This window comes from Bufo gargarizans, unplaced genomic scaffold, assembly GCF_014858855.1.
Source record: "Bufo gargarizans isolate SCDJY-AF-19 unplaced genomic scaffold, ASM1485885v1 fragScaff_scaffold_79_pilon, whole genome shotgun sequence".
Classification (NCBI taxonomy): Eukaryota; Metazoa; Chordata; class Amphibia; order Anura; family Bufonidae; genus Bufo; species Bufo gargarizans.
This window is the reverse complement of record NW_025334190.1, coordinates 16,544-43,607: the sequence shown is the minus strand read 5'-3', so window position 1 is coordinate 43,607 and position 27,064 is coordinate 16,544. Positions and strand designations below refer to the sequence as shown.

General features: G+C 44.5%; 1 protein-coding gene across 2 annotated transcripts; it reads left to right on the top strand.

Moving 5' to 3' along the window:
* The first annotated feature begins 2,220 nt into the window (after positions 1–2,220).
* Positions 2,221–23,673, top strand: LOC122922861. Of its 2 annotated transcripts, XM_044273615.1 has the most exons (4): positions 2,221–2,278; positions 4,405–5,044; positions 8,457–8,576; positions 23,003–23,673. In XM_044273615.1, the coding sequence occupies exons 2-4, from the start codon at positions 4,600–4,602 to the stop codon at positions 23,131–23,133; spliced, it is 696 nt and encodes a 231-aa protein (XP_044129550.1). In that variant the 5' UTR covers positions 2,221–2,278; positions 4,405–4,599; the 3' UTR covers positions 23,134–23,673. The 2 variants fall into 2 exon arrangements, with proteins under 2 accessions (XP_044129550.1, XP_044129551.1); XM_044273616.1 differs by lacking the exon at positions 8,457–8,576 and having other exon boundaries at positions 23,003–23,668.
* Positions 23,674–27,064: the final 3,391 nt, after the last annotated feature.

Below are 27,064 nucleotides of genomic sequence, written 5' to 3'. Positions count from 1 at the left end.
GCGGTGGAGTTAGCCGAACTCATCGCTACAGAAATGGACCTAGAGATTAAAGATTCTGAGTTCTATACAGATAGCAAGATAGTACTGGGATATATCTGTAATGAATCTAGACGCTTCTATGTCTACGTCAACAACAGAGTTCTAAGGATCAGAAGATCTACCTCTCCTGAACAATGGAAATATGTACCTACTCATCTCAACCCTGCAGACCAAGCAACCAGATCCGTCGCTGCTGACCGTCTCAAGGATACAATTTGGTTTACAGGCCCCACCTTTTTGTATAAACCAACGCCCAACACAACAGAAACTGCCATGTTTGAACTAGTAGACCCCCATGCTGATGTTGAGATACGTCCTCAGGTATCTGTGTTACATACGGAGACTCTGGACCACCACCTGAAATCCCACAGATTCAGTAGGTTCTCTACTTGGAGATCTCTTGTCCGTGCCATCACTTGCCTGACCCACATTGCTCGGTCGTACAAAGCAACCTCATCGGCAGATAAAGATATCTGTAGAGGTTGGCATCATTGTAAACATGTCTACACAGCTCTCGATCTAGAGCGGTCAAAAAATGTAATTATCCAGGCTGTACAGCATGAAACCTATGCTACGGAAATCGACTGTGTAGTCAGCCAAAGACCCGTGCCTAAAGGTAGTGTTTTAAGGAAACTAGACCCAGTGATCGATGAAGATGGGCTCTTAAGGGTAGGTGGACGCCTTATGGAAGCCGATGTAGGCCTAGCAGAGAAACATCCTGTGATAGTTCCTGGACAGCATCATATAGCTACTCTGCTCGTGCAACATTACCACGAACAGACAAAGCACCAAGGTCGTCTGTTTACTGAAGGAGCTCTAAGAGCAGCCGGAATGTGGATAGTTGGAGCTAAAAGATGTGTATGCAGATTCATATTTAAATGTGTTACCTGTCGGAAACTCCGTGGTATGTCACAGGCACCGAAGATGGCAAACCTCCCGTATGACCGACTAAGTATGGATCCACCCTTCACCAATGTTGGCCTAGACGTGTTTGGACCTTGGCCTGTGGTTGTCCGACAAACCAGGGGAGGCCGTGCGCACGGGAAACGTTGGGCGATTATGTTCACCTGTCTGTCCATCAGAGCTGTCCATATTGAAGTAATTGAATCTATGGATACTTCCTGTTTCATTAATGCTTTCCGACGTTTCATTGCCATTAGAGGACCTGTCAAACACATTCGTTCTGACCGAGGCACAAACTTTGTCGGAGCAGCGAGAGAACTACAACTCTCTTCCAACTTGGATGTTAACAACATAGAAAGATACCTCAGTGAACGAGGATGTACTTGGACCTTCAACCCACCACACTCTTCTCACATGGGAGGTGCTTGGGAGAGGATGATAGGCATCGCACGGAGAATCCTCGACTCAATCTTCTTACAAGAAGGATCTTCAAAGCTGACTCATGAAAGCCTGACTACCTTCATGGCAGAAGTATCGGCTATCATAAATGCCAGACCGCTAACCCCGATTTCTAGCGATCCTGATGACCCAACAGTTCTCACACCCGCCACACTGCTTACCCAAAAGACTGAACAAATTTGTGCTCCACCTGGAGAATTCAATTCCAAAGATCTTTACAAAAATCGATGGAGACAAGTACAGAGTCTCTCAAACTCGTTCTGGGACAAGTGGAAAAAGCAATACATTCCCACTCTGCAACCGAGGAGAAAGTGGCAAACCAACAAGCCTAACCTCCAGACTGGCGATGTAGTCCTAATGAAAGACTGCCAGTCACGGAGAAACGAGTGGCCGTTAGGACTTGTGACTAAGACATTCCCAAGTAAGGACGGAATTGTACGCAAAGTAGAATTGAAAATACGGAGACAGGGAGAGACCAAATTGTTCCTCAGACCAGTAGGAGAACTCGTTCTACTGTTTGCACCAAAAGAATACAATAGTGACGTTGGTTGACGTCAAGCGGGGAGTGTTCTGTCCCCAGATTCAGTTCCAGTTGTTTCTGTCTCATTATCAGTTGACATGGCATTTTAACTGTTGTAATTCATTTGCATTACATTGTGTCGTAACAGCACCATCTATTGATGAGTTTAGGTATTTCACCCAGCCTCTTTTTCTCTATGCATTATGGGAGTCCCAGTGCATTGTGGGTAGTTCCTGGTTCTTGCTAGTCTTGTGCTGGTACAGCAAGCAGCCACCATCTTATGTCTTAGCAATCCTGCTCTCTCACTGGTTTTCCTGCCACATCTTCTGTTATTCAGCCTGTTTTTGAGCATAGTCGGTAAGAGTACTATCTATGTGTCATATCCTGCATTTTATTATGTTTCTTGTATTGATAGCTCATTACTATCATTGTATTATATCATATACTGAATGTATAGCAGGTTAATCTGTGTTTTATGCCATATACCATGGTATTTATGTTCTAAAATACTACTGTTTATTCTGTAGTTTCACCTTTCCTGTCAGTCTACGAGCAATAAAGAGAACCTTAAAGCGGAACAGTCTCTTTTCTCTCAGAGGACAAAAAGGTTTAGCTACATGTCAGATTACAAAGGGGTGGTCACTGTGAAAGTCACAGTTAAAGGGGCTGTCACTGTGAAAGTCACAGTTAAAGGGGCGGTCACTGTGAAAGTCACAGTTAAAGGGGCGGTCACAGTTAAAGTCACAGTGAAAGTCACAGTTAAAGGAGTGGTCACAGTGAAAGTCACAGTTAAAGGGGCGGTCACAGTGAAAGTCACAGTTAAAGAGGCGGCCACTGTGAAAGTCACTGTTAAAGGGGCGGTCACTGTGAAAGTCAATGGTAAAGAGGCGGTCACTGTGAAAGTCACTGTTAAAGGGGCGGTCACTGTGAAAGTCACAGTTAAAGGGGTGTTCACAGTGAAAGTCACAGTTAAAGGGGCGGACACTGTAGAGGTCACTGTTATGTGGGAAACTGTTGATATTCTTTTACTACACACGGAAACATAAAATGAAATAGATGAAATATACCCGTGCAAAGCCGGGTCCTTCTGCTAGTATATATATATATAAAAATGAGTTTCTGTCTGTCTGTCCGGGAAGGTATCAGCTCTCTAGGATAAATTTTTCTATGGTCTTGTTAGACCAACAAATCCCTGTAGGGGTCGCTAACTAATATTTGAATGATTTATAAACTTATCTTTATTAATGTCAAACTACGACTTACAGACACAAACTTGTTTAAAATTGTCAAGGTGCAGTGAGATGATATAAGGTTATAATTTATATATGCTGAATAACTCTTAGCTGCATTGCGATATTCCCTTCTGCCTGTAGGGTGCGCTAACGAGGCACATCCAATTATATGCTTGAGAGAACCGCTTATAAATTTTTATATTTTTTATATATTTATTATGTTTTTTTTTGGACCGGTCCTTTCTTTATCAACAACCTTTTTATTTTCCAAGTTGTTTATCCGCTGCAGATGGGATACAGGGGTGACGAGTACACGGTATATTGCAGTCTATCCGTGCATGCACGCTCCAGATGGCTCCTAGGGAGGGGTGTAACACTGTAGCGTTTTCACATTTTAAACAGGGACAGTGATAGATTGAGGGAGCTACAATGAAGGCACAGTGATATCAATCCAATGTTACAATGCACAAGGGAGTGTGACCGAGTCCATCTAGCTACTGCACAGGGCTATTTAGTGAATGCATAGTTATAACAGGGAGCAGTAACCCGTGCTGCAATTGAACATCCAGTAACTACACCGCACTACAGGGGGGCACCTATCAGCAAATTGAGTAGAAGACTCGGACTGTAAATACGGCTATCCCATAATAGGAGCATAGGGGATGGTGCCATCTGGAGCGTGCATGCACGGATAGACTGCAATATACAGTGTACTCGTCACCCCTGTATCCCATGTGCAGCGGATCAACAACTTGGAAAATAAAAAGGTTGTTGATAAAGAAAGGACCGGTCAAAAAAAAACCATAATAAATATATAAAAAAATATAAAAATTTATAAGCGGTTCTCTCAAGCATATAATTGGATGTGCCTCGTTAGCGCACCCTACAGGCAGAAGGGAATATCGCAATGCAGCTAAGAGTTATTCAGCATATAGAAATTATAACCTTATATCATCTCACTGCACCTTGACAATTTTAAACAAGTTTGTGTCTGTAAGTCGTAGTTTGGCATTAATAAAGATAAGTTTATAGATTATTCAAATATTAGTTAGCGACCCCTACAGGGATTTGTTGGTGAAGACCATAGAAAAATTTATAGTAATATCCCGAGGGTCTCTAATAAGGGTCTTTGAACATTAGCTCTCTAGGATGGACAAACCTGATTGTGCATGCAATTAGGGGTGACATGGTGTCATGGCACCTTTAAATGCATGTGCAATTAATAATAATTATATTCTTACCTGGTAACAGATGCTATTGCGATCTGGGTCTTTGCTGGTAATAGATGCCTTGTGCGATCTGGACTTGAAGGAATATCTTCTTCCTGATTGGAGAATGGTTCAACGGTCCGCACGTGAGTACCTATAAAAGAAAAGGATCGCATGGTTAATCGTCAGTTGGTGAGCAGCAGGCGAAGAAACCGGACCTGAAAAAGAAGTCTCCAGCATGGAAGAATTACTTAAGCAGTTAATTTCGAAAGCAGCATCTTCTGGAGGTGAAGATTGGCTAAGAAAATGCTTACAAGACGATGCAGCAGGATCGCAAGTACATCCGGATAGGTCCTCTGCTAACTCGGTCTGCGCTGCCTTTCCCTTTAGGAGCGCAGAGCCGACAACGCGTGACGTCATTCCAATGCGACATCAAGAAGTAGAAGTATTTACACCTCATCCAGTTCCAGCTAAAAGACCCAGGAAAGAAAAGAAAAGATTTTCACCGTCTAGACAATCTCCGAAACGCAGGATTAAATTATCTGCTGCGCAACAAGGCACGAGAGCATCCGACAAGCATAGCAAGCGTTATCAACAGCCACTACAGCCAACTGTCAACTTCACTGCAAGATCTACAACTGTCAAGCCTGTGACAGCAACAGCGACTCGAGATTCATCTAATGGTGAGAAAAATTACACACAAACACTAAATAGTGACTGTTTATTACAGGGCACTATACAAGAACAGGGTAATAGTCATATTTCAGATGTAAATTTTGATAGAGAAAAAATACAGCTATTTAAGGACTTTGTTTCTTTTCTATCAAAAAACGAATCTCATACTAATGAGGAATCTGTTTGGTCAATTCAAGATAATGATTCGTTAGTTGAAATCCCTAATACGTTAGCAAACTTGGATAACATTACAAAGCCAGAGGACAGGTTAGGCCCTCAGTTAATTCCATATTTAGATAACAGTTACAGGTATTAAAGAAACTTCATTAAAAGACACCATGCCTTGCCAAATGTCTCCTCTGGGCTTCCATCTATCCCATCAAATTAAAGAAAAAATATGGAGAAGAGAATATGTGGATTTATTCTCTTTACTCCCTTCTTCAAAAGATATAAAAAGTGATAAGAAGGAAGAAGAAGATAGAAAACGCAATATACAAAAATCCTTTTTAAATTGGGTACAATCATTCTGCATTTACGCAGCAGTATTAGGGGAAAAACAGCCTTTACATTGTTGTGATTTATTTTATTACTTGGATAGTATTTTGGAGGCTTTCAGAAATTTTGGAGGCACAGCATGGATTAATTATGACGAATCCTATAGGCAAAAATTAGCAGTATACCCTAATTTAGGTTGGGGGACAAAAGATGTGGGCTTATGGCTCAATTTAATGTTACCACAAAGGAATTTTCTTTTTCGTAACCAGCAAACTAAAAAAGGAGATTACATTATTTAAAACATTACCCAGACAAACAGAAGGCCCATCTTCTAATTAATGGTTTTTCAAAGGGTTTTTATGTACCAACTTTTTTAGGTACAGGTTGTACTGTTGTAAAAAATGCTAAATCCGTTGATTTAAATAAATTCATTGTTCAAGAAAAAATAGATAAAGAAATTTCGGATAATAGAATTGCTGGTCCTTTTTCTTCTCCCCCTTTTCAGAATTTTAGAATTTCTCCACTTGGTCTAGTCCCGAAAAAAGAAAATAATTATTTTCGTCTGATTCATAATCTGTCTTTCCCTAAGGATGGATCTTTGAATGACACGATTGATAAGGAATGGTCTACAGTGCATTATGCATCTTTTGATTTGGCTTTATCTCTGTTACGTAAGGCAGGCAGAAATGCTCAGATGGCTAAGGCCTCTTTCACACTACAGTATGTCCATTTCAGTGTTTTGCGGTCCGTTTTTCACGGATCCGTTGTTCCGTTTTTTTGCTTCCGTTGTGGTTCCGTTTCCGTTCCGTTGTTCCGTTCCATTTTTCCGTATGGCATATACAGTATACAGTAATTACATAGAAAAATTTTGGCTGGGCATAACATTTTCAATAGATGGTTCAGAAAAAACGGAACGGATACGGAAGACATACGGATGCATTTCCGTATGTGTTCCGTTTTTTTTGCGGACCCATTGACTTGAATGGAGCCACGGACAGTGATTTGCGGCCAAATATAGGACATGTTCTATCTTTCAACGGAACGGAAAAACGGAAATACGGAAACGGAATGCATACGGAACACATTCCGTTTTTTTTGCGGAACCATTGAAATGAATGGTTCCGTATACGGACCGTATACGGAACGCAAAAAACGGACCGCAAAACAGAAAAAAAAAACGGTAGTGTGAAAGAGGCCTAAAACAGATATTAAGTCAGCATTTAGACTATTACCTATCAATCCAGCTGGTTACAATTCACTAGGTTTCCATTTCGACTGTAAATTTTATTTTGATAAAGCTCTCCCAATGGGGTTCTCTCTTTCTTGTAATTACTTTGAAGCCTTTTCTACCTTCTTACAATGGATGGTAGAGAAGCATTATAAATCTGGATATACAATTCATTATCTGGATGATTTTTTATTCATAGGCAAGGAAGGAACAGAAGAATGCATTAATCTGCTGAATACTTTTTGTGGAATAGCAGAATATTTAAATATTCCGTTAGCTAAAGAAAAAACCGTATTGCCAACAACAAATATAAAATTCCTTGGAATCTTTATTGATTCAGAAAAAATGGAATTTAAAATTCCAGAGGAAAAATTATTCGCCACAAGGGTTCAACTTATTAATATGTTATCAGCAAAAAAAAGTACACTCAAGCGATTGCAATCAGTATTAGGTTCTTTGAATTTTATTTCCAGAGTTATTCCTATGGGCAGAATATTTTCTAAAAGACTATACGCTGCCACGGCTGGTGTTAAAAACCCATACGATCACATACGATTATCCTATCAATTGAAAGAGGATATTCGCATGTGGATAAGCTTTCTTGAAAATTTTAATGGATGTACGGTTTGGCAAGAGGAATTCGTGGATTCGGATTCTCTCCATTTATTTACTGACGCAGCTATGTCAGTAGGTTATGGAGCCTGTTATGGTACACATTAGTCTGCCAGTAGTTGGCCAATAGAATGGCATGAAAAGCCTTTCATAAAAAACATAAATTTTTTAGAGCTTGTCCCAGTTTGGATTGCTTTATCTATTTGGAGTGAACATTTTAAAAACAGACAAATATTATTATTTTCGGATAACAAAGGAGTAGTATTCGCTATAAATTGTCTATCTGCACATTCTACTTTTGTTATCAGTTTACTTAGATTAATCGTTTTAACGTGTTTGCAAAATAATATTTGGCTTAAAGCTAGATACATTGAAGGTAGGAATAATATTATTGCCGACGCTTTGTCCCGACAGAACATGACACTATTCAGGGACCTCAATCCAGATGCGGACAAAGAAGGAATAGAGTGTCCAAGACAACTATGGGAACTCGTTGGCAAATTTATAGACAAGCTCCTAAAAAATTCGGTAGCAAACACTACATGGGCTGCATATTCAGCTGCATGGGCATGTTCTATTTAAAGCTGTATTCTTGCTGACTTTTTTCGGAGCTTTCCGAATCAGTGTGATAATGGCAGCAAACAGAATTTCAGAGGCCCCGCTGCTCCTCAAGGATATATGCCTATATGAAAATAAAATAAAAATATTTATAAAAAAATCTAAAACAGATCAGTTGGGTAAAGGTGATTGGTGCATGTTAAATAAATACCCTTTTCCAGAATTATGCCCAGTCATAGCTATGAAGGATTGGTTACAAACTAGAGGGGTAATTCCTGGTCCATTATTCATGCATGTCGACAAATCCCCACTAACGAAATTTCAATTTAATTTTATATTATCAAAATGTAAGACTTATTTACAATTAGAGCCAGAAAAAATATCTGCTCATTCATTTCGAGTAGGGGCAGCCACTTATGCTCATTCTTTAGGACTTAAGGAAGAAGCAATAAAACGAATTGGAAGATGGAAATCCAATAGATACCAACTATACATTAGACCTGAATTATTATTTTAATATTTTTCAGATTTAAAGATCGTATGGATCATAGGAAACCAGCTTATTTCTTTGGCACGTGATCGTTCAACGATGCGTTTTAAATCCGATAATTTAGGTTTTGGCAATAAAGTGGTTGTGTTTTGGAGAGGTATTTATGGTATCAGAATTCAGGAAATTTATTCTTTATGTTGTTCTTTTTCTCTAACTTGGCCTATGCCCGATTTGATTATTTTTCATATAGGTACTGATGACTTGGGCAGAATAAGCACACATGTATTATTAAAGGATATACAGGATACAATTTGTAAAATTCAAACATTATTACCATACTCAAAAATAGCATTCTCTGAAATTATACCAAATTGGGATTGGAATTCATCTCAACTATCTTTTATGGAAAAAATAAGAATACGAATCAATAGGAATATTAGAAAGTTTATGGGGTCACATAATAAGTTGTCTTATAGACATATTGAATTAGAAGGGTTTACAGCAGGATTATATAATATGGATAACAATTCATTATCTGATTTAGGATTAGACATTTTCAATGTTGGATTGCAAAATTTGGTGGAGAAAGGCTGCGGTGTTAATTAGCCATCTAGCTTCGCTCGTTGGCGGTGTGGGGTAATAGTCACTCTTTGAGTGGACTAGGTGGATTTAATTATTTATATGGAGTAATAGTCACTCTTTGAGTGGACTAGGTGGAGTTAATATTTATTGAATTGGTTTATCAGATTTAATTCTGTTTAAATATTTATTAAGTAACGTAAGTAACACCGTGGCCAATTTTATCCAACAAATAAAAGAAAGAAAATAAAATAAAAATGATTAATACTACTTTGTGTGTTGTATTTATTGGAAGTAAGTTGATAAATTGGTTACAATGGAGTTTATGACACCATGTACCATTCCTGAGATATTCCCAAAGAATTCCCCCCCAATACCAGCCTGCAAGTCTTTCTCTTCAAATCCCAACTGCCACACACACAGTTTTACTCCAGGTTTCCATAACAACCCAGACATTTTTCTTTACTGCTTAAAGGGGCGGGCACAGTGGGGGTCACTGTTATTAAATGGGCGGGCACTATGGAGGTCACTGTTATTAAATGGGCGGTCACTGTAAAAGTCACTGTTAAAGGGGCGGTCACTGTAAAAGTCACTGTTAAAGGGGCGGTCACTGTTAAAGGGGAGGTCACTGTGAAAGTCACTGTTAAAAGGGCAGGCGCTATGAAGGTCCCTGTTAAAGGGGCGGTCACTGTGAAAGTCACTGTTAAAGGGGAGGTCACTGTTAAAGTCACTGTTAAAGGGGCGGTCACTGTGAAAGTAACTGTTAATGGGGCGGCCACTGTTAAAGGGGCGGTCACTGTTAAAGTCACTGTTAAAGGGGCGGTCACTGTGAAAGTAACTGTTAATAGGGCGGCCACTGTTAAAGGGGCAGTAACTGTGAAAGTCACTTTTAAAGGGGCGGGCACTGTGGAATTCACTGTTAAAGGGGTGGCCACTATGAAGGTCACTGTTAACCACCTCCCGACCGCTGTACGCACATATGCGTCCGGGAGGTGGTTGCTTTACTCCTCCTGGACGCATATACGCGTCATCTCGCGAGACGCGAGATTTCCTGTGAACAGGCGCGCGCGCTCACAGGAACGGAAGGTAAGCGAGTGGATCTCCAGCCTGCCAGCGGCGATCGCTCGCTGGCAGGCTGGAGATCTGATTTTTTTTAACCCCTAACAGGTATATTAGACGCTGTTTTGATAACAGCGTCTAATATACCTGCTACCTGCTCCTCTGGTGTTCCCTTTTGTTTGGATCGACCACCAGAGGACACAGGTAGCTGTGTAAAGTAGCACCAAACACTACACTACACTACACCCCCCCCCTGTCACTTTTTTAACCCTTTATGAACCACTGATCACCCCATATAGACTCCCTAATCACCCCCCTGTCATTGATCACCCCCCTGTCATTGATCACCCCCCTGTCATTGATCACCCCCCTGTAAGGCTCAATTCAGAGGTCCGCATGTGTTTTGCGGATCCGATCCATGTATCAGTGGATCCGTAAAAATCATGCGGACGTCTGAATGGAGCCTTACAGGGGGGTGATCAATGACAGAGGGGTGATCAGTGACAGGGAAGTGATCAGGAAGTCTATATACGTGATCACCCACTTGTCATTGATCACCCCCCTGTAAGGCTCCATTCAGACGTCCGTATGAGTTTTGCGGATCCGATCCATGTATCCGTGGATCCGTAAAAATCATGCGGACGTCTGAATGGAGCCTTACAGGGGGGTGATCAATGACAGAGGGGTGATCAATGACAGGGAAGTGATCAGGAAGTCTATATACGTGATCACCCACTTGTCATTGATCACCCCCCTGTAAGGATCCATTCAGACGTCCGTATGATTTTTACGGATCCACGGATACATGGATCGGATCCGCAAAACTCATACGGACGTCTGAATGGAGCCTTACAGGGGGGTGATCAATGACAAGTGGGTGATCACGTATATAGACTTCCTGATCACTTCCCTGTCATTGATCACCCCTCTGTCATTGATCACCCCCCTGTAAGGCTCCATTCAGACGTCCGCATGATTTTTACGGATCCACTGATACATGGATCGGATCCGCAAAACACATGCGGACCTCTGAATTGAGCCTTACAGGGGGGTGATCAATGACAAGGGAATGATCACGCATATAGACTTCCTGATCACTTCCCTGTCATTGATCACCCCTCTGTCATTGATCACCCCCCTGTAAGGCTCCATTCAGACGTCCGCATTATTTTTACGGATCCACTGATACATGGATCGGATCCGCAAAACACATGCGGACGTCTGAATGGAGCCTTACAGGGGGGTGATCAATGACAGGGGGTTGATCACCCCATATAGACTCCCTGATCACCCCCCTGTCATTGATCACCCCCCTGTAAGGCTCCATTCAGACGTCCGCATGTGTTTTGCGGATCCGATCCATGTATCCGTGGATCCGTAAAAAATCATACGGACGTCTGAATGGAGCCTTACAGGGGGGTGATCAGGGAGTCTATATGGGTGATCACCCCTCTGTCATTGATCACCCCCCCCGTAAGGCTCCATTCAGACGTCCGCATGTGTTTTGCGGATCCGATCCATGTATCCATGGATCCGTAAAAAATCATACGGACGTCTGAATGGAGCCTTACAGGGGGGTGATCAGGGAGTCTATATGGGTGATCACCCCTCTGTCATTGATCACCCCCCCCTGTAAGGCTCCATTCAGACGTCCGCATGTGTTTTGCGGATCCGATCCATGTATCCGTGGATCCGTAAAAAATCATACGGACGTCTGAATGGAGCCTTACAGGGGGGTGATCAGGGAGTCTATATGGGTGATCACCCCTCTGTCATTGATCACCCCCCCCCCCCTGTAAGGCTCCATTCAGACGTCCGCATGAGTTTTGCGGATCCGATCCATGTATCCGTGGATCCGTAAAAAATCATACGGACGTCTGAATGAAGCCTTACAGGGGGGTGATCAGGGAGTCTATATGGGTGATCACCCCTCTGTTATTGATCACCCCCCCCTGTAAGGCTCCATTCAGACGTCCGCATGTGTTTTGCGGATCCGATCCATGTATCCGTGGATCCGTAAAAAATCATACGGATGTCTGAATGGAGCCTTACAGGGGGGTGATCAGGGAGTCTATATGGGTGATCACCCCTCTGTCATTGATCACCCCCCTGTAAGGCTCCATTCAGACGTCCGCATGTGTTTTGCGGATCCGATCCATGTATCCGTAGATCCGTAAAAAATCATATGGACGTCTGAATGGAGCCTTACAGAGGGGTGATCAATGACAGGGGGGGTGATCAATGACAGGGGGGTGATCACCCCATATAGACTCCCTGATCACCCCCCTGTCATTGATCACCCCCCCCTGTAAGGCTCCATTCAGACATTTTTTTGGGCACAAGTTAGCGGAAATTTTTTGTTTGTTTTTGTTTTTTCTTACTAAGTCTCATATTCCACTAACTTGTGTCAAAAAATAAAATCTCACATGAACTCACCATACCCCTCACGGAATCCAAATGCGTAAAATTTTTTAGACATTTATATTCCAGACTTCTTCTCACGCTTTAGGGCCCCTAAAATGCCAGGGCAGTATAAATACCCCACATGTGACCCCATTTCGGAAAGAAGACACCCAAAGGTATTCCGTGAGGGGCATATTGAGTCCATGAAAGATAGAATTTTTTGTCCCAAGTTAGCGGAAAGGGAGACTTTGTGAGAAAATACAAAAAAAATCAATTTCCACTAACTTGTGCCAAAAAAAAAAAATTCTAGGAACTCGCCATGCCCCTTACGGAATACCTTGGGGTGTCTTCTTTCCAAAATGGGGTCACATGTGGGATATTTATACTGCCCTGGCATGTTAGGGGCCCGAAAGCCTGAGAAGAAGTCTGGGATCCAAATGTCTAAAAATGCCCTCCTAAAAGGAATTTGGGCCGCTTTGCGCATCTAGGCTGCAAAAAAGTGTCACACATGTGGTATCGCCACGGCGAGTTCCTAGAATTTTTAATTTTTTGTCACAAGTTAGCGGAAAATGATGATTTTTCATTTTTTTCTTTTTTCCTTACAAAGTCTCATATTCCACTAACTTGCGACAAAAAATAAAAAATTCTAGGAACTCGCCATGCCCCTCACGGAATACCTTGGGGTGTCTTCTTTCCAAAATGGGGTCACTTGTGGCGTAGTTATACTGCCCTGGCAATTTAGGGGCCCAAATGTGTGAGAAGAACTTTGCAATCAAAATGTGTAAAAAATGGCCTGCAAAATCTGAAAGGTGCACTTTGGAATATGTGCCCCTTTGCCCACCTTGGCAGCAAAAAAGTGTGACACCTGTGGTTACGCTGTACTCAGGAGAAGTTGGGGAATGTGTTTTGGGGTGTCATTTTACATATACCCATGCTGGATGAGAGAAATATCTTGATCAAATGCCATTTTTGTATAAAAAAAATTGGAAAAGTTGTCTTTTGCCAGGATATTTCTCTCACCCAGCATGGGTATATGTAAAATGACACCCCAAAACACATTCCCCAACTTCTCCTGAGTACGGCGATACCAGATGTGTGACACTTTTTTGCAGCCAAGGTGGGCAAAGGGGCACATATTCCAAAGTGCACCTTTCGGATTTCACCGGTCATTTTTTACACATTTTGATTGCAAAGTTCTTCTCACACATTTGGGCCCCTAAAATGCCAGGGCAGTATAACTACCCCACAAGTGACCCTATTTTGGAAAGAAGACACCCCAAGGTATTCTGTGAGGGGCATGGTGAGTTCCTAGAATTTTTTATTTTTTGTCGCAAGTTAGTGGAATATGAGACTTTGTAAGAAAAAAATAAAAAAATAAAATCATCATCATTTTCCGCTAACTTGTGTCAAAAAATAAAAAGTTCTATGAACTCACTATGCCCATCAGCGAATACCTTAGGGTGTCTACTTTCCGAAATGGGGTCATTTGTGGGGTTTTTCTACTGTTTGGGCATTGTAGAACCTCAGGAATCATGACAGGTGCTCAGAAAGTCAGAGCTGTTTCAAAAAGCGGAAATTCACATTTTTGTACCATAGTGTGTAAACGCTATAACTTTTACCCAAACCATTTTTTTTTTGCCCAAACATTTTTTTTTATCAAAGACATGTAGAACAATAAATTTGGCGAAAAATTTATATATGGATGTCGTTTTTTTTGCAAAATTTTACAGCTGAAAGTGAAAAATGTTATTTTTTTGCAAAAAAATCGTTACATTTTGATTAATAACAAAAAAGTAAAAATGTCAGCAGCAATGAAATACCACCAAATGAAAGCTCTATTAGTGAGAAGAAAAGGAGGTAAAATTCATTTGGGTGGTAAGTTGCCTGACCGAGCGATAAACGGTGAAAGGAGTGTAGTGCCGAAGTGTAAAAAGTGCTCTGGTCATGAAGGGGGTTTCAGCTAGCGGGGCTGAAGTGGTTAAAGGGGTGGTCAATGCTAAAGGGGCGGTCACTGTTAAAGGGGCAGGCACTGTGGAAGTCGCTGTAAAGGGGCAGGTGTGAAGGGGTCACAGTCTGGGGCTCCCAAGATGAAACATATGATACTCCAATTGGATACACCTGTGACTACATTGAATAAGCTATAGTGATATAACATGCAGTTTGTGTGACTGGCCACTAGAGGCCATTAGTCGGACAGTCCCCTTAGAACTAATAGCAGCGAGATGTTGACAATTAATATATAAAAAGAAAAGTCATCTTATAGCTGCACCTGATTGGCTTTCTTATTGAAATAGACTGTAAAAAAAAGCTTCTTATTTGTTTTGTGCACTTTGTTATTTTGTTGCCATGTCCTAACTTCCTGGGAAAAGCTACAGGGGCTGGAGAAAGGAAGTGGCAGAAGGATACAGACGTGTCTGCTAAATTGTTTACCTGAGGTGTCCTGTGATCAGCCAGATATTGAAGGCTTTATCCACAGCAAGCAAAGGACGATTGGTGAATATCTGCTGCCTGCTAAAGAGGATCTGTAGTCTTCATTTATATTCAGGAGCTGAGGAGACCAGAGGCCTGTCTGCCCTGAGGCCCGCGGTGAATCATCATCAAGAAAACCAAGCTGCCATTCGAGCCTGCGCTGGAGATCTCAGCCTGAAGCGTTTTACACTCGGTTAGGGCGCACTTTTAATGGGACTTAAATCCTGAGCTCAGGTCCCTCCCTGCAATCAGGGTGAGGACAAGTTTTGACACCGCTGCAGCAAGTAAAGCTTTATTGCGACAGCAAGTGGATCCATATCCCGGTTCTGGAGTTACAAATAGCCACGTGGAAGTTCAAGGGAGTCTAGCTGAGGTGGGGGAGTGGGCATTATCGGCATTTGGGGGAGGGATAGTGTGGGATTTTTCTGTATTTGGCCTCTGTGAGCCACAGTGTCCCTCAGCCGAGATCCCAGGTACACAGACCCCAAATTTAGTGGCTTCGGTTCGCTGTGTTTGGTTAGGAGATCCTGCCATATTTAGTGGCATTTAGGCAAAGTATGAATATTTAAAGGTACAGTACCTAAATTAGGGAATTCCCAGCTGGGGTCCCACTGTGGACAATCTTGGGTTGCTAATAACCCAGAGAGTTTGTATCACCACTTCAGTACACCAGAACATACCTCACTCCGTGTGGTCCGGCTGGATCACGGTGTACATTATATTGTATATAGTTTTCTCTACTAAAGTCAGTAAAATTATTTTGGTTCACACAGCTCACTGTTCGTGCATTCATTCTTGTGTGGTTCACTGTATTCTAACGGACTCCCTCGGGTCCACCTCTTACAAATTGGCGTAGTTGGCAGGATACAGTGACACCCATGCAGGCGAGCGGCTCAGCCTGCCCTACAGGCTGTAGCAGCGAGTTCAGGGGGTGGTGAGGCAGTGGCGCCCATTGCCACCCACAGGGCAGCACCCCCACAGGCCCTGATGGGACACCTCCCGACGGGTGCTCTGTTGAATCACTTAGCGAAATATGACGGGAAAAACAGGTTGCTATGTGACTGGGTAGACCGGGTTAGGGGAGCCATAAAGATGTATAACCTGGCCCCTGAGATATGTTCGGAGGTTGCCATTAACGCACTGAGGGGCGGGCTAGACGGACCATTATGGTTAGGCCCCCGGAGGAGCGTGACACTGTTTGATAAAATCGTGGCCTATCTCGAAAAGGTACATGGGGGGTTGGCAGAGGTCACGACTCTACGTGCCCAATTCTTTAGCCGGACCCAAAGGGAAGATGAGGACCTACAGGACTATGCGACGGCCCTGCAGGAGTTAGGGAATAACCTTAATCGTCGAGCCCCTAGGGCTCTGGGTGATCCTGGAGGTGAAGACGATCCCTTAAGGGACCATTTTGTGGTAGGGATCGGGAACGAGCGGCTAAGGCAGCAAATGTCCGAATACATAATCCAGAACCCTGACAAACCATTTGTGGAAGTATACACAGAAGAAATCTCACAGGAACTCCGAATGACTATGGGAATCTTCAAGGCTGTGTTGGCTGTGCGAATGACTGGCAAAGTACGGAAGAATCCTCTGGAGAGGTGGTCCAGGAGAAGCTGTGTGAGGCAGTGACTGCGCTGTGTGCCGAGATGGCTCGAAGGAGGACGGCCGATTCGACAAGGAGGAGTGCCCCCATGGCCATACTAGCTATCCGGCAGGCAGGAGAGGAAATTCCTATGGGACGACCCCGTGAACAGAGGGAACGAATCCGGGTCCGCTGCTGGAAGTGCAAGCAGCTGGGTCATTATGCCCGAAACTGCTCCTCGGACCGGGTAGACAAAGTAGAGGGGCTTCCTTTAAACTCCCCACTGCCGCAGTGACATGGGAACCAAGATTTGTACTCCGAGAATTCATGGCTGGAAGCAGACATCGAGGGGCAGAGGGTTCGCTGCCTGGTGGATACTGGGTCAGAGTGTACGATTATGCCCTATGACTATTTTGAGGCCCATTTCGGGTGCAAAATGAGACCAGAAGCTGGCAACCTGATCCGCTTGGTCGCAGCCAACAATGAAAGCTTGGTAGTGAAGGGGGTGGTATGGATGAGGATAAAAAATGTTGGCAAAGATATGGGAACCAAAGGAGTGATCCTAGTGACACATTCCCTCAGGCGAGGGTTGACCGTGACATTAGGGATGAATGTCCTATGGGAGCTAGACCACCAGCTTTTTGCTAAGGAGGGCCCCCGCTATTGGCAGCATGCCACGACTCATCGACCGACACAGAGAGTCCTTCGGCAGATGGTGAGGAGTTGTGGCTTGCAGAACAGCGTGACTCCAGGCCAGTCTGTGGGGATTGTGAGGGTTCTATTGTGCGCCATAATGGTGTTTGGCCCACATCAGGAGCGTGTAGTTATGATGGCCGTGGGCACCAACCGGAGGCTAGACAGCTTGGAGGTCATGGTAGAACCTGTTCCCAGTGGAGAAGGAATAGCAAAACTGTTAGTAGCTAGAGCCTTTACAACCATGAGAGATGGTCGAGTACCCATCAGATGCATCAACCTGCAGGACCAGGAGGTCACCGTGCCACCCGGGACCCTGCTAGCCGAAGTCAGAGTGCAGGACAGGGAAGTGCTCCGGAAAGAGGAGTTCCCTCTCGAGCCAAGTCAGCAAAAAGTATGGACTTACGCTGTGGGGACGACCCCAGAAGAAATGCCCACTGCGGATTGGAATGGTCGGAAGATTATGGAGCTCATGGATATGGATCAGGGAACCTTGACTCCCGAGCAGTGAGGGAAGGTAGAGACCCTTCTGTGAAAGTACCAAGATGCCTTCTCCCGCCATGAGGCGGATTTTGGGTGTGCGACAGCGATAGAATATGAAATCCCCACAGGGGACTCCCCGCCGATCCGAGAGCGATACAGGCAGATCACTCCCAAGTTCTATCAAGAGGTGAAAACTATGTTGGCAAATATGCTTGATAACGGGGTTATTCAGGAAAGCCAAAGTCCATGGGCGGCACCAGTGGTACTGGTCCGAAAAAAAGATGGGACTCTCCGGTTCTGCGTTGCTTACCGGAAGCTGAATGCAAATACGGTACGGGACGCTTACCCCCTCCCGAGGATCAAAGAGACAATGTCTGCACTGGGGAGAGCCCAGTTCTTCTCCACCCTCGACTTGGCCAGCGGACACTGGCAGGTGCCTATGGTGAAGAAAGATAAGGCGAAAACAGCGTTCATCCTCCCGATGGGGTTGTATGAATTCAATCGGATGCCATTCGGACTAACTAACGCTTCGGGTACATTCCAACGGTTAATGGAGCACTGTCTGGGAGACCTTAACTTTGAATCGGTGTTGATATATCTTGACGATGTGGTGGTCTTCGGGAAAGCCTTTGATGACCTTCTGGCCCGGCTGCGGCAGGTCCTCCAACGCTTAAGGGACCATGGGTTGAAGATAAAACCGAAAAAGTGTCAACTCTTTCGTCAAAGCATTGAGTATCTGGGCCATGTGGTGACCCCAGAAGGGATGCAACCCTCTCCCGGAAAAGTGGAAGCGGTTCAGAAGTGGCCACGACCGAAGACCCTACGAGAACTCCAGGCGTTTTTGGGGCTGGCGGGGTACTACCGTCGATTTATCCCCAAGTTTGCACATATTGTGGGGCCCTTGAATGAATTGCTCCGGGGGACAGCTAACGGCCCTAAAAACCGTCCAATTTCATGGGGGGAGAGGCAGGAGAAAGCACTAGATGAAGTGAAGGATGCTCTTATAAAAGCCCCAATCTTAGCTTATGCGCGGTTCGATACCCCGTTTCTGTTGTACAAGAATGGCAGCCTGCATGGCCTGGGGGCCATGCTAGCACAGATGCAGGATGGTCGGGAGCGGGTTATTGCATATGGGAGTCACTCCCTCCGAGGGTCTGAGAGAAACCCAGACAATTACAGCTCCTTTAAGTTAGAGCTGTTGTCGCCGAATACCTGACTGGGATGGAGGTGTTGGTGCTGACAGATAATAACCCTTTGGCACACCTGAATAATGCGAAGTTGGGAGCTTTAGAACAGCGGTGGATAGCTCGACTGGCGAAGTTCAACTACCGGATCAAGTTCAGGTCTGGAAAAGAGAATGCTAACACTGATGCATTGTCCAGAGTACCTGTGGGCTCCCCAGATGGAGATGTTGACGATGACCTGGAGGACTCCGAGACTCCTGACCTGGGTCGCCTACCTTCCTTTGCAGCGGTGGCACACTCAAGTGGGGTTGGTGCAAGGGCCACCTGTACTGTTAGGAAGGACCCATGCAGATTGGGTGCGGGCCCAGAATGAGTGTGAAGATATCTGGAGGGTAAAACAGTGGGTCCGGCATAAAACGTGGCCAAAACCAGAGGAGCAAGAAAGTCTTATGCCTGAGGGCCATAGCACGACCGGTTACTCACCGTACATGCTTATGTTTGGTCGGGCTGGGAGAGAGCTGGGAGAGTTGAATATGCCCTCGCCTGACAGTGAGCAAGCACGCACTGCAACCGAGTGGACTCGAGAACATCGACGATGTTGAGGACCGTCCACAAGGTGGTGGGAGAGCGGTTGCAGCGACTACAACACCCTAACTCGGGGCCAGTATGGACTGAAGTCTTTTCCCCGGGAGATCGTGTGCTAGTCAGGGAGAAGAGGCCTTGTGGAAAACTGGACAATTAGTGGGAGGCCACACCATATATAGTTCGGCGCAGAGTGGGTTCAGACATACCCGTCTACGAGGTTGAACCAGAGGGGGGGTGGAGGTCCTGTTAGAAATTTACATAGAAACATGCTGCGGTTGTGCCGGTTTCGAGAGCAGGCTCCGCCCAGGAGTGAACTGGTTTCCCAGGAAGGGGCGATGACAGATGAGTGGTGGACGGTGCCCTGGTCCTATCCAGAGGGATTTCATCCCCAGTCAACTGTAATTGATCCGGTGTCACCCTCGAGTGTGGTGGTACCAAGTCAGACACCCCCTTCTCAACTACGTCGGACGACAAGGCCCACCGCAGGGATTCCACCTCAGTGCTATGCTCAGGAGGAGTTTGTGTGGGGGAACCCTGGGTCTGTGAGAGTGGTGTCGAGGTCGCCACCCTCTAGTGGGGTGGGATGTGAAGGGGTCTGGGGGCCCCCAAGATGAAACATATGATACTCCAATTGGATACACCTGTGACTACATTGAATAAGCTATAGTGATATAACATGCAGTTTGTGTGACTGGCCACTAGAGGCCATTAGTCGGACAGTCCCCTTAGAACTAATAGCAGCGAGATGTTGACAATTAATATATAAAAAGAAAAGTAATCTTATAGCTGCACCTGATTGGCTTTCCTATTGAAATAGACTGTAAAAAATAGCTTCTTATTTGTTTTGTGCACTTTGTTATTTTGTTGCCATGTCCTAACTTCCTGGGAAAAGCTACAGGGGCTGGAGAAAGGAAGTGGCAGGAGGATACAGACGTGTCTGCTAAATTGTTTACCTGAGGTGTCCTGTGATCAGCCAGATATTGAAGGCTTTATCCACAGCAAGCAAAGGACGATTGGCGAATATCTGCTGCCTGCTAAAGAGGATCTGTAGTCTTCATTTATATTCAGGAGCTGAGGAGACCAGAGGCCTGTCTGCCCTGAGGCCCGCGGTGAATCATCATCAAGAAAACCAAACTGCCATTCGAGCCTGCACTGGAGATCTCAGCCTGAAGCATTTTACACTCGGTTAGGGCGCACTTTTAATGGGACTTAAATCCTGAGCTCAGGTCCCTCCCTGCAATCAGGGTGAGGACAAGTTTTGACACCGCTGCAGCAAGTAAAGCTTTATTGCGACAGCAAGTGGATCCATATCCCGGTTCTGGAGTTACAAATAGCCACGTGGAAGTTCAAGGGAGTCTAGCTGAGGTGGGGGAGTGGGCATTATCGAGATTTGGGGGAGGGATAGTGTGGGATTTTTCTGTATTTGGCCTCTGTGAGCCACAGTGTCCCTCAGCCGAGATCCCAGGTACACAGACCCCAAATTTAGTGTTGATTCCTAGTGGCTTCGGTTCGCTGTGTTTGGTTAGGAGATCCTGCCATATTTAGTGGCATTTAGGCAAAGTATGAATATTTAAAGGTACAGTACCTAAATTAGGGAATTCCCGGCTGGGGTCCCACTGTGGACAATCTTGGGTTGCTAATAACCCAGAGAGTTTGTATCACCACTTCAGTACACCAGAACATACCTCACTCCGTGTGGTCCGGCTGGATCACGGTGTACATTATATTGTATATAGTTTTCTCTACTAAAGTCAGTAAAATTATTTTGGTTCACACAGCTCACTGTCCGTGCATTCATTCTTGTGTGGTTCACTGTATCCTAACGGACTCCCTCGGGTCCACCTCTTACACAGACACTTTGAAGGTCATTGTTAAAGGGACGGCATTGTGGAGGTCATTTTTAAATGGGCGGGTACTGTAGAGGTCACTGTTATGGGGCTAACTGTCGATATCTTTTTACGACACACGGAAACATAAAATGAAATAGATGAAATATACCCATGCGAAGCCGGTTCCCTCTGCTAGTAATACATAAAATCGTACAAGATGGAAACAGACAAATAGAGGCCAACCGCGGGTTTCCATGGTGACTATACACTCACCTAAAGAATTATTAGGAACACCATACTAATACGGTGTTGGACCCCCTTTTGCCTTCAGAACTGGATTAATTCTACGTGGCATTGATTCCACAAGGTGCTGATAGCATCTTTAGAAATGTTGGCCCATATTGATAGGATAGCATCTTGCAGTTGATGGAGATTTGAGGGATGCACATCCAGGGCACGAAGCTCCCGTTCCACCACATCCCAAAGATGCTGGTGACTGTGTGGGCCATTTTAGTACAGTGAACTCATTGTCATGTTCAAGAAACCAATTTTCCAGTCTTCAACAGTCCAATTTTGGTGAGCTCGTGCAAATTGTAGCCTCTTTTTCCTATTTGTAGTGGAGATGAGTGGTACCCGGTGGGGTCTTCTGCTGTTGTAGCCCATCCGCCTCAAGGTTGTGCGTGTTGCGGCTTCACAAATGCTTTGCTGCAGACCTCGGGTGTAACGAGTGGTTATTTCAGTCAACGTTGCTCTTCTATCAGCTTGAATCAGTCGGCCCATTCTCCTCTGACCTCTAGCATCAACAAGGCATTTTCGCCCACAGGACTGGCCAAAACTGGATGTTTTTCCCTTTTCATACCAATCTTTGTAAATCCTAGAAATGGTTGAGCGTGAAAATCCCAGTAACTGAGCAGATTGTGAAATACTCAGACCGGCCCGTCTGGCACCAACAACCATGCCACGCTCAAAATTGCTTAAATCACCTTTCTTTCCCATTCTGACATTCAGTTTGGAGTTCAGGAGATTGTCTTGACCAGGACCACAACCCGACATGCATCGAAGCAACTGCCATGTGATTGGTTGACTAGATAATCGCATTAATGAGAAATAGAACAGATGTTCCTAATAATTCTTTAGGTGAGTGTAATTCAGATACAGTACCAGATGGAGAATAAAGCGACAGTGCTAAAGTGACAAAATAGTGCTCCACAAGCGTAATACAGCCCCGTAGATCCGGGTGATGAGAAAAAGGTGAGGGTGGAGACACCATTCAGATCTCTAAGGTGAGGGTCTTCCTCATATTGTAGATATCTGAATGGTGTCTCGACCCTCACCTGTCCCCTACAGTGTCGGCTCTGTGCCCCAGTGTGGGGTAGAACTTAGCTCACTCCTGGTGTTGTGTCTAGCCTTGCACAACACCATTGGGTAAGGTACCTCCTATGGTGACCACGTTCCTATCCTCATGAGGACATCACACAGGGAGCCCCCTCTTATTTTTACTGTGATGGAGAGGGCATATCTGCAGGTGACACGTAAGGCTGGCTTCACAAATCTGTTTGCAGAGCATTTTTCCCACAGAAATCGTTGTAGTAAATGTCACCTAATGGTTTCTGACTGAATGCCGCATAGGTGGAGCAAGACCTTACGCACCATGCATTCTGTGCCCCTGATGTGAAGGTCTGGTAATTGATAACTGCTCTCCATCCCTCTACAGGTTACATGGCTGCAAGCTGCTCCTGCGGGATGGGCTGTGGATCATGGGATATCCAGGGAACAAATAAATGTCACTGTCAATGCGGGAACATGGACTGGACCACCGCTGTCTGCTGCAGAATCGCATCCTAGAACATTCAGACAACAGTGGACCCTCTATGTGAAGAAGGCCGCATGGGCTAATAATCTCAAACCTGAGGCCGAAATACAGAGGGTCAATGGAAGATGAAAATCGAGTTCAGATCATGGTGGTCACAGGTGGTGGGCTTGTCACTATATATACTTTCTGAATTCAATAAACGCAATGACCAACGTCGGTATCTATCGTCACATTCATACATGGGGCACGCACATCTAGAACAGTAATAAAGCATAACACTGAAAGGTGGAACATGTATGCCGGGTTACATGGACCGTTCCCATGTAGGGATGAGGTGGAAGAAGCCATGTCACCGAGGCTCGTCCGGATCTGAGAAGGGGATAAAGTCACAGATCCGGATTAGAGATGAGAGAACCACTCGAGATTTAGGTCAGATTCGTTGAATATTTTAAAAAATTCCGTTCGGACCTGAATTGATTTGGGCCAAACCAAAGTTTCTGCAGTTGTCCTGGAAGTTGGTCTCTAACCCCCTCGAGCCTCCTAGGGCTTTTTAGGAAAACTTGTTGTTCTTTTTGTTTATTGTTAATGATTTTTTTCTTTCTCCCTCCGCCGTCCACCCGTCCCTAAGTTCTGGAACACAATGCCAGCAGTAGTAAGTGATGTCAGAGTGACACGGACTACATCGCTGTGGGGAGACACGCGTATGACAGCGGTAACATACAGCATGTTTAATATCACACCGGCCGGCACATATCTTCTGCTTCTTCATATTCCAAAGCTTCCAAATATTGTCCCTAATCGAGGGCAGATGATGTTTAACCGCACACAGTGTTATGGCTTGTTGGGGGACCAAGTGTCCAAAAATGATACCATGACAGGGTCGGAATGCTGCCCAAACAACACGCACAAGAAAAAGAGGCTTATTGTGAACGAACCAAAAACATTGTCAGCAGCAGTGCAGTGTGGATGTGGAGAGGGTACGGTACGGTATAGTGGCACGTGGCCGCAATAGTAGCAGCAGCAGCAGCATAGCAAGGAACATACATGGCTGTCTGTGGGTGGTAGTAGTAATAGTGTTAGTAGTGGTGGTAGTAGTAGTAGTAGTGGTATACGGCCAACAATAGTATCAGCAGCAGCATAGCATGGAACATACATGGCTGTCTATGGGTGGTAGTAGTAATAGTGTTAGTAGTGGTGGGAGTTGTAGTAGTAGTGGCACACGTCCGACAATAGTAGCAGCAGCAGCAGCATAGCATGGAATATACATTGCTGTCTATGGGTAGTAGTAGTAATAGTGTTAGTAGCGGTGGGAGTTGTAGTAGTGGTATACGGCCGACAATAGTAGCAGCATAGCATGGAACACACATGGCTGTCTATGGGTAGTAGTAGTAGTAATAGAAGTAGTAGTAGTGATATTAGTGGCAGATGCTTTGTGTTAATAGCGGTGGCAGTACGGGATTAGCAGTGAGGAGCAGCAGCCTTATGGTACATGTTGGCAAAAAGGCAGCAGCATGATGGATGCAGTGACAGCCTTATGGATGATGATGGTCGGCAGGACGCAGAAGTGGCATGATAGCGACGGTGACAAGATGGAGGCAGCAGCAGCCGTACATAACATGGTTTGCAGGTCGCAGCAGTCATGTGATGGCGGCGGTGACAAGATGGAGGCAGCAGCAGTCGTACATAACATGGTTTGCAGGTCGCAGCAGTCATGTGATGGCGGCGGTGGCATGATGGAGGCAGGCAGGTAAGAACAGGGGCAAGAAGGGCACCACCAGCGAGGCAAGATCTATTCGTCTGCCTCAGCCGCAGGAGTGGGAAACTTCTCCCAAATTTAGGCTTGGTTCACTGGACACTGGCAGAGGACAACTTGGTCTGTTTGGGTGTCACTGCGCCCCCTCACAGTGCTGAAAACCCTCTGATAGTTGGGCAGGACACTGGAGGCTGTGCCAGTTCGGGCCACTGTTATAGTCTGCCTGCCGAGAAATCCATGGGGTCAGGAACGGGGTATACGCCAGAGACTGGACAGAGTAGGTAGGCCTGGATCTGGGCGTTGAGGTGGGAACTGTTGGCTTGCTTACTGGCCTCAGCCTGGCACTGGGGAGGAAGAAGAAGGGTTCTCACATGACCCTTAGAGGAAGTGGGGGAAGGGCGTGCCCCGATTGGCTCCAGGCCGACATACAGTCTGGACGAGCAGTCAGTGCTGTAGCAGCAGGGAGGGCATTCTGTGCCGGGCTGTGGATGAGGGGGTTGGGGCCTGACAGTGTCTGCCAGAAAATCCATCAGGGAGTCAGAGAGAGTGAGTGAAGCAATCAAGCTTGTATTCTGCTTCCAGAGACCGTGACGGGAAAGGACGGAATACGCAACAACTGTACAACATGTGTCCGACCACCAGTATAGCACAGCGCATAGAAAACCGGACACATCGGATACTGAGAGCAGAATATTAGGGCTCAATCTGCTTCTTCTCTCCACACTCAGCTCCGATCCAATGTATTCATTTTTATTTTATTTTTTTATTTTTAGGGGGGGATGCGGGTATTGAATTTAACCCCTTAAGGACCAGGCTAATTTTAACCTTCAGGACCAGGCCATTTTTTTCCAAATCTGACAAGTGTCACTTTATGTGGTGATAACTTTAAAACGCTTTGACTTACCCAGGCCATTCTGAGATTCTTTTTTCATCACATATTGTACTTCATGACACTGGTAAAATGGAGTCAAAAAAATTCATTTTTATTTATAAAAAAATACCAAATTTGCCAAAAAATTTGAAAAATTTGCAAATTTCCAAGTTTCAATTTCTCTACTTCTATAACACATATTAATACCTACAAAAATAGTTATTACTTTACATTTCCCATATGTCTTCTTCATGTTAAGATCATTTTGGGAATTACATTTTCTTTTTGGGGGATGTTACAAGGCTTAGAAGTTTAGAAGTAAATCTTGAAATTTCTCAGAAATTTTCAAAAACCAACTTTTTAAGGACCAGTTCAGGTCTGAAGTCACTTTGTGAAGCTTACATAATAGAAACCACCCAAAAAAGACCTCATTATAGAAACTACACCCCTCAAGGTATTCAAAACTGATTTTACAAACGTTGTTAACCCTTTAGGTGTTCCACAAGAATTAATGGAATTTAGATATTTTTTTTCCAGTTACAAAGCAAGGGTTAACAGCCAAACAAAGCTCAATATTTATGGCCCTGATTCTGTAGTTTACAGAAACACCCCATATGTGATCGTAAACCACTGTACGGGCACACGGCAGGGCGCAGAAGGAAAGGAATGCCATACGGTTTTTGGAAGGCAGATTTTGCTATTTTGTTATTTACAACATTCATCTGACAGGTTAGATCATGTGATATTTTTATAGAGCAGGTTGTCACGGACGCGGCGATACCTAATATGTATACCATTTTTTTATTTATGTAAGTTTTACACAATGATTTCATTTTCTAAACAAAAAAAATCATGTTTTAGTGTCTCCATAGTCTGAGAGCCATAGTTTTTTAAGTTTTGGGCGATTATCTTAGGTAGGGTCTAATTTTTTGTGGGATGAGATAACGGTTTGACTGGCACTATTTTGTGGTGCATATGACCTCTCTTGCTATTACACTTTTTTGGACATAAGATGACAAAAAATTGCTTTTTTACACCGTTTTTACGGACGCGGCGATACCTAATATGTATACTTTATTTTATTTATGTAAGTTTTACACAGTAATATTTTTTAAACAAATGGGCCATTGTCTCATTAAATTGCTAATTTTTTGCGGGATGAGGTGACGGTTTGATTGGTACTATTTTGGCGTACATGCAACTTTTTTGATCACTTTTATTACCTTTTTTGGGAAGTAAGGTGGGCAAAATTTCAATTTCCTCATAGTTTTTATTTTTATGGCATTCACTGTGCAGGGAAAGTAACATGACCGTTTTTTAGATCAGGTCGTTACGGAGG

What these genes read in the sequence shown, in the direction of transcription:
- LOC122922861 (XM_044273615.1), top strand. Translation starts at nt 4,600, where the DNA reads ATGGAAGAATTACTTAAGCAGTTAATTTCGAAAGCAGCATCTTCTGGA. An exon ending in GACTCGAGATTCATCTAATG is followed by an intron (nt 5,045 to 8,456) that starts GTGAGAAAAATT and finishes AATATTTTTCAG; the next exon opens with ATTTAAAGATCGTATGGATC. An exon ending in AGTGGTTGTGTTTTGGAGAG is followed by an intron (nt 8,577 to 23,002) that starts GTATTTATGGTA and finishes ATCCCTCTACAG; the next exon opens with GTTACATGGCTGCAAGCTGC.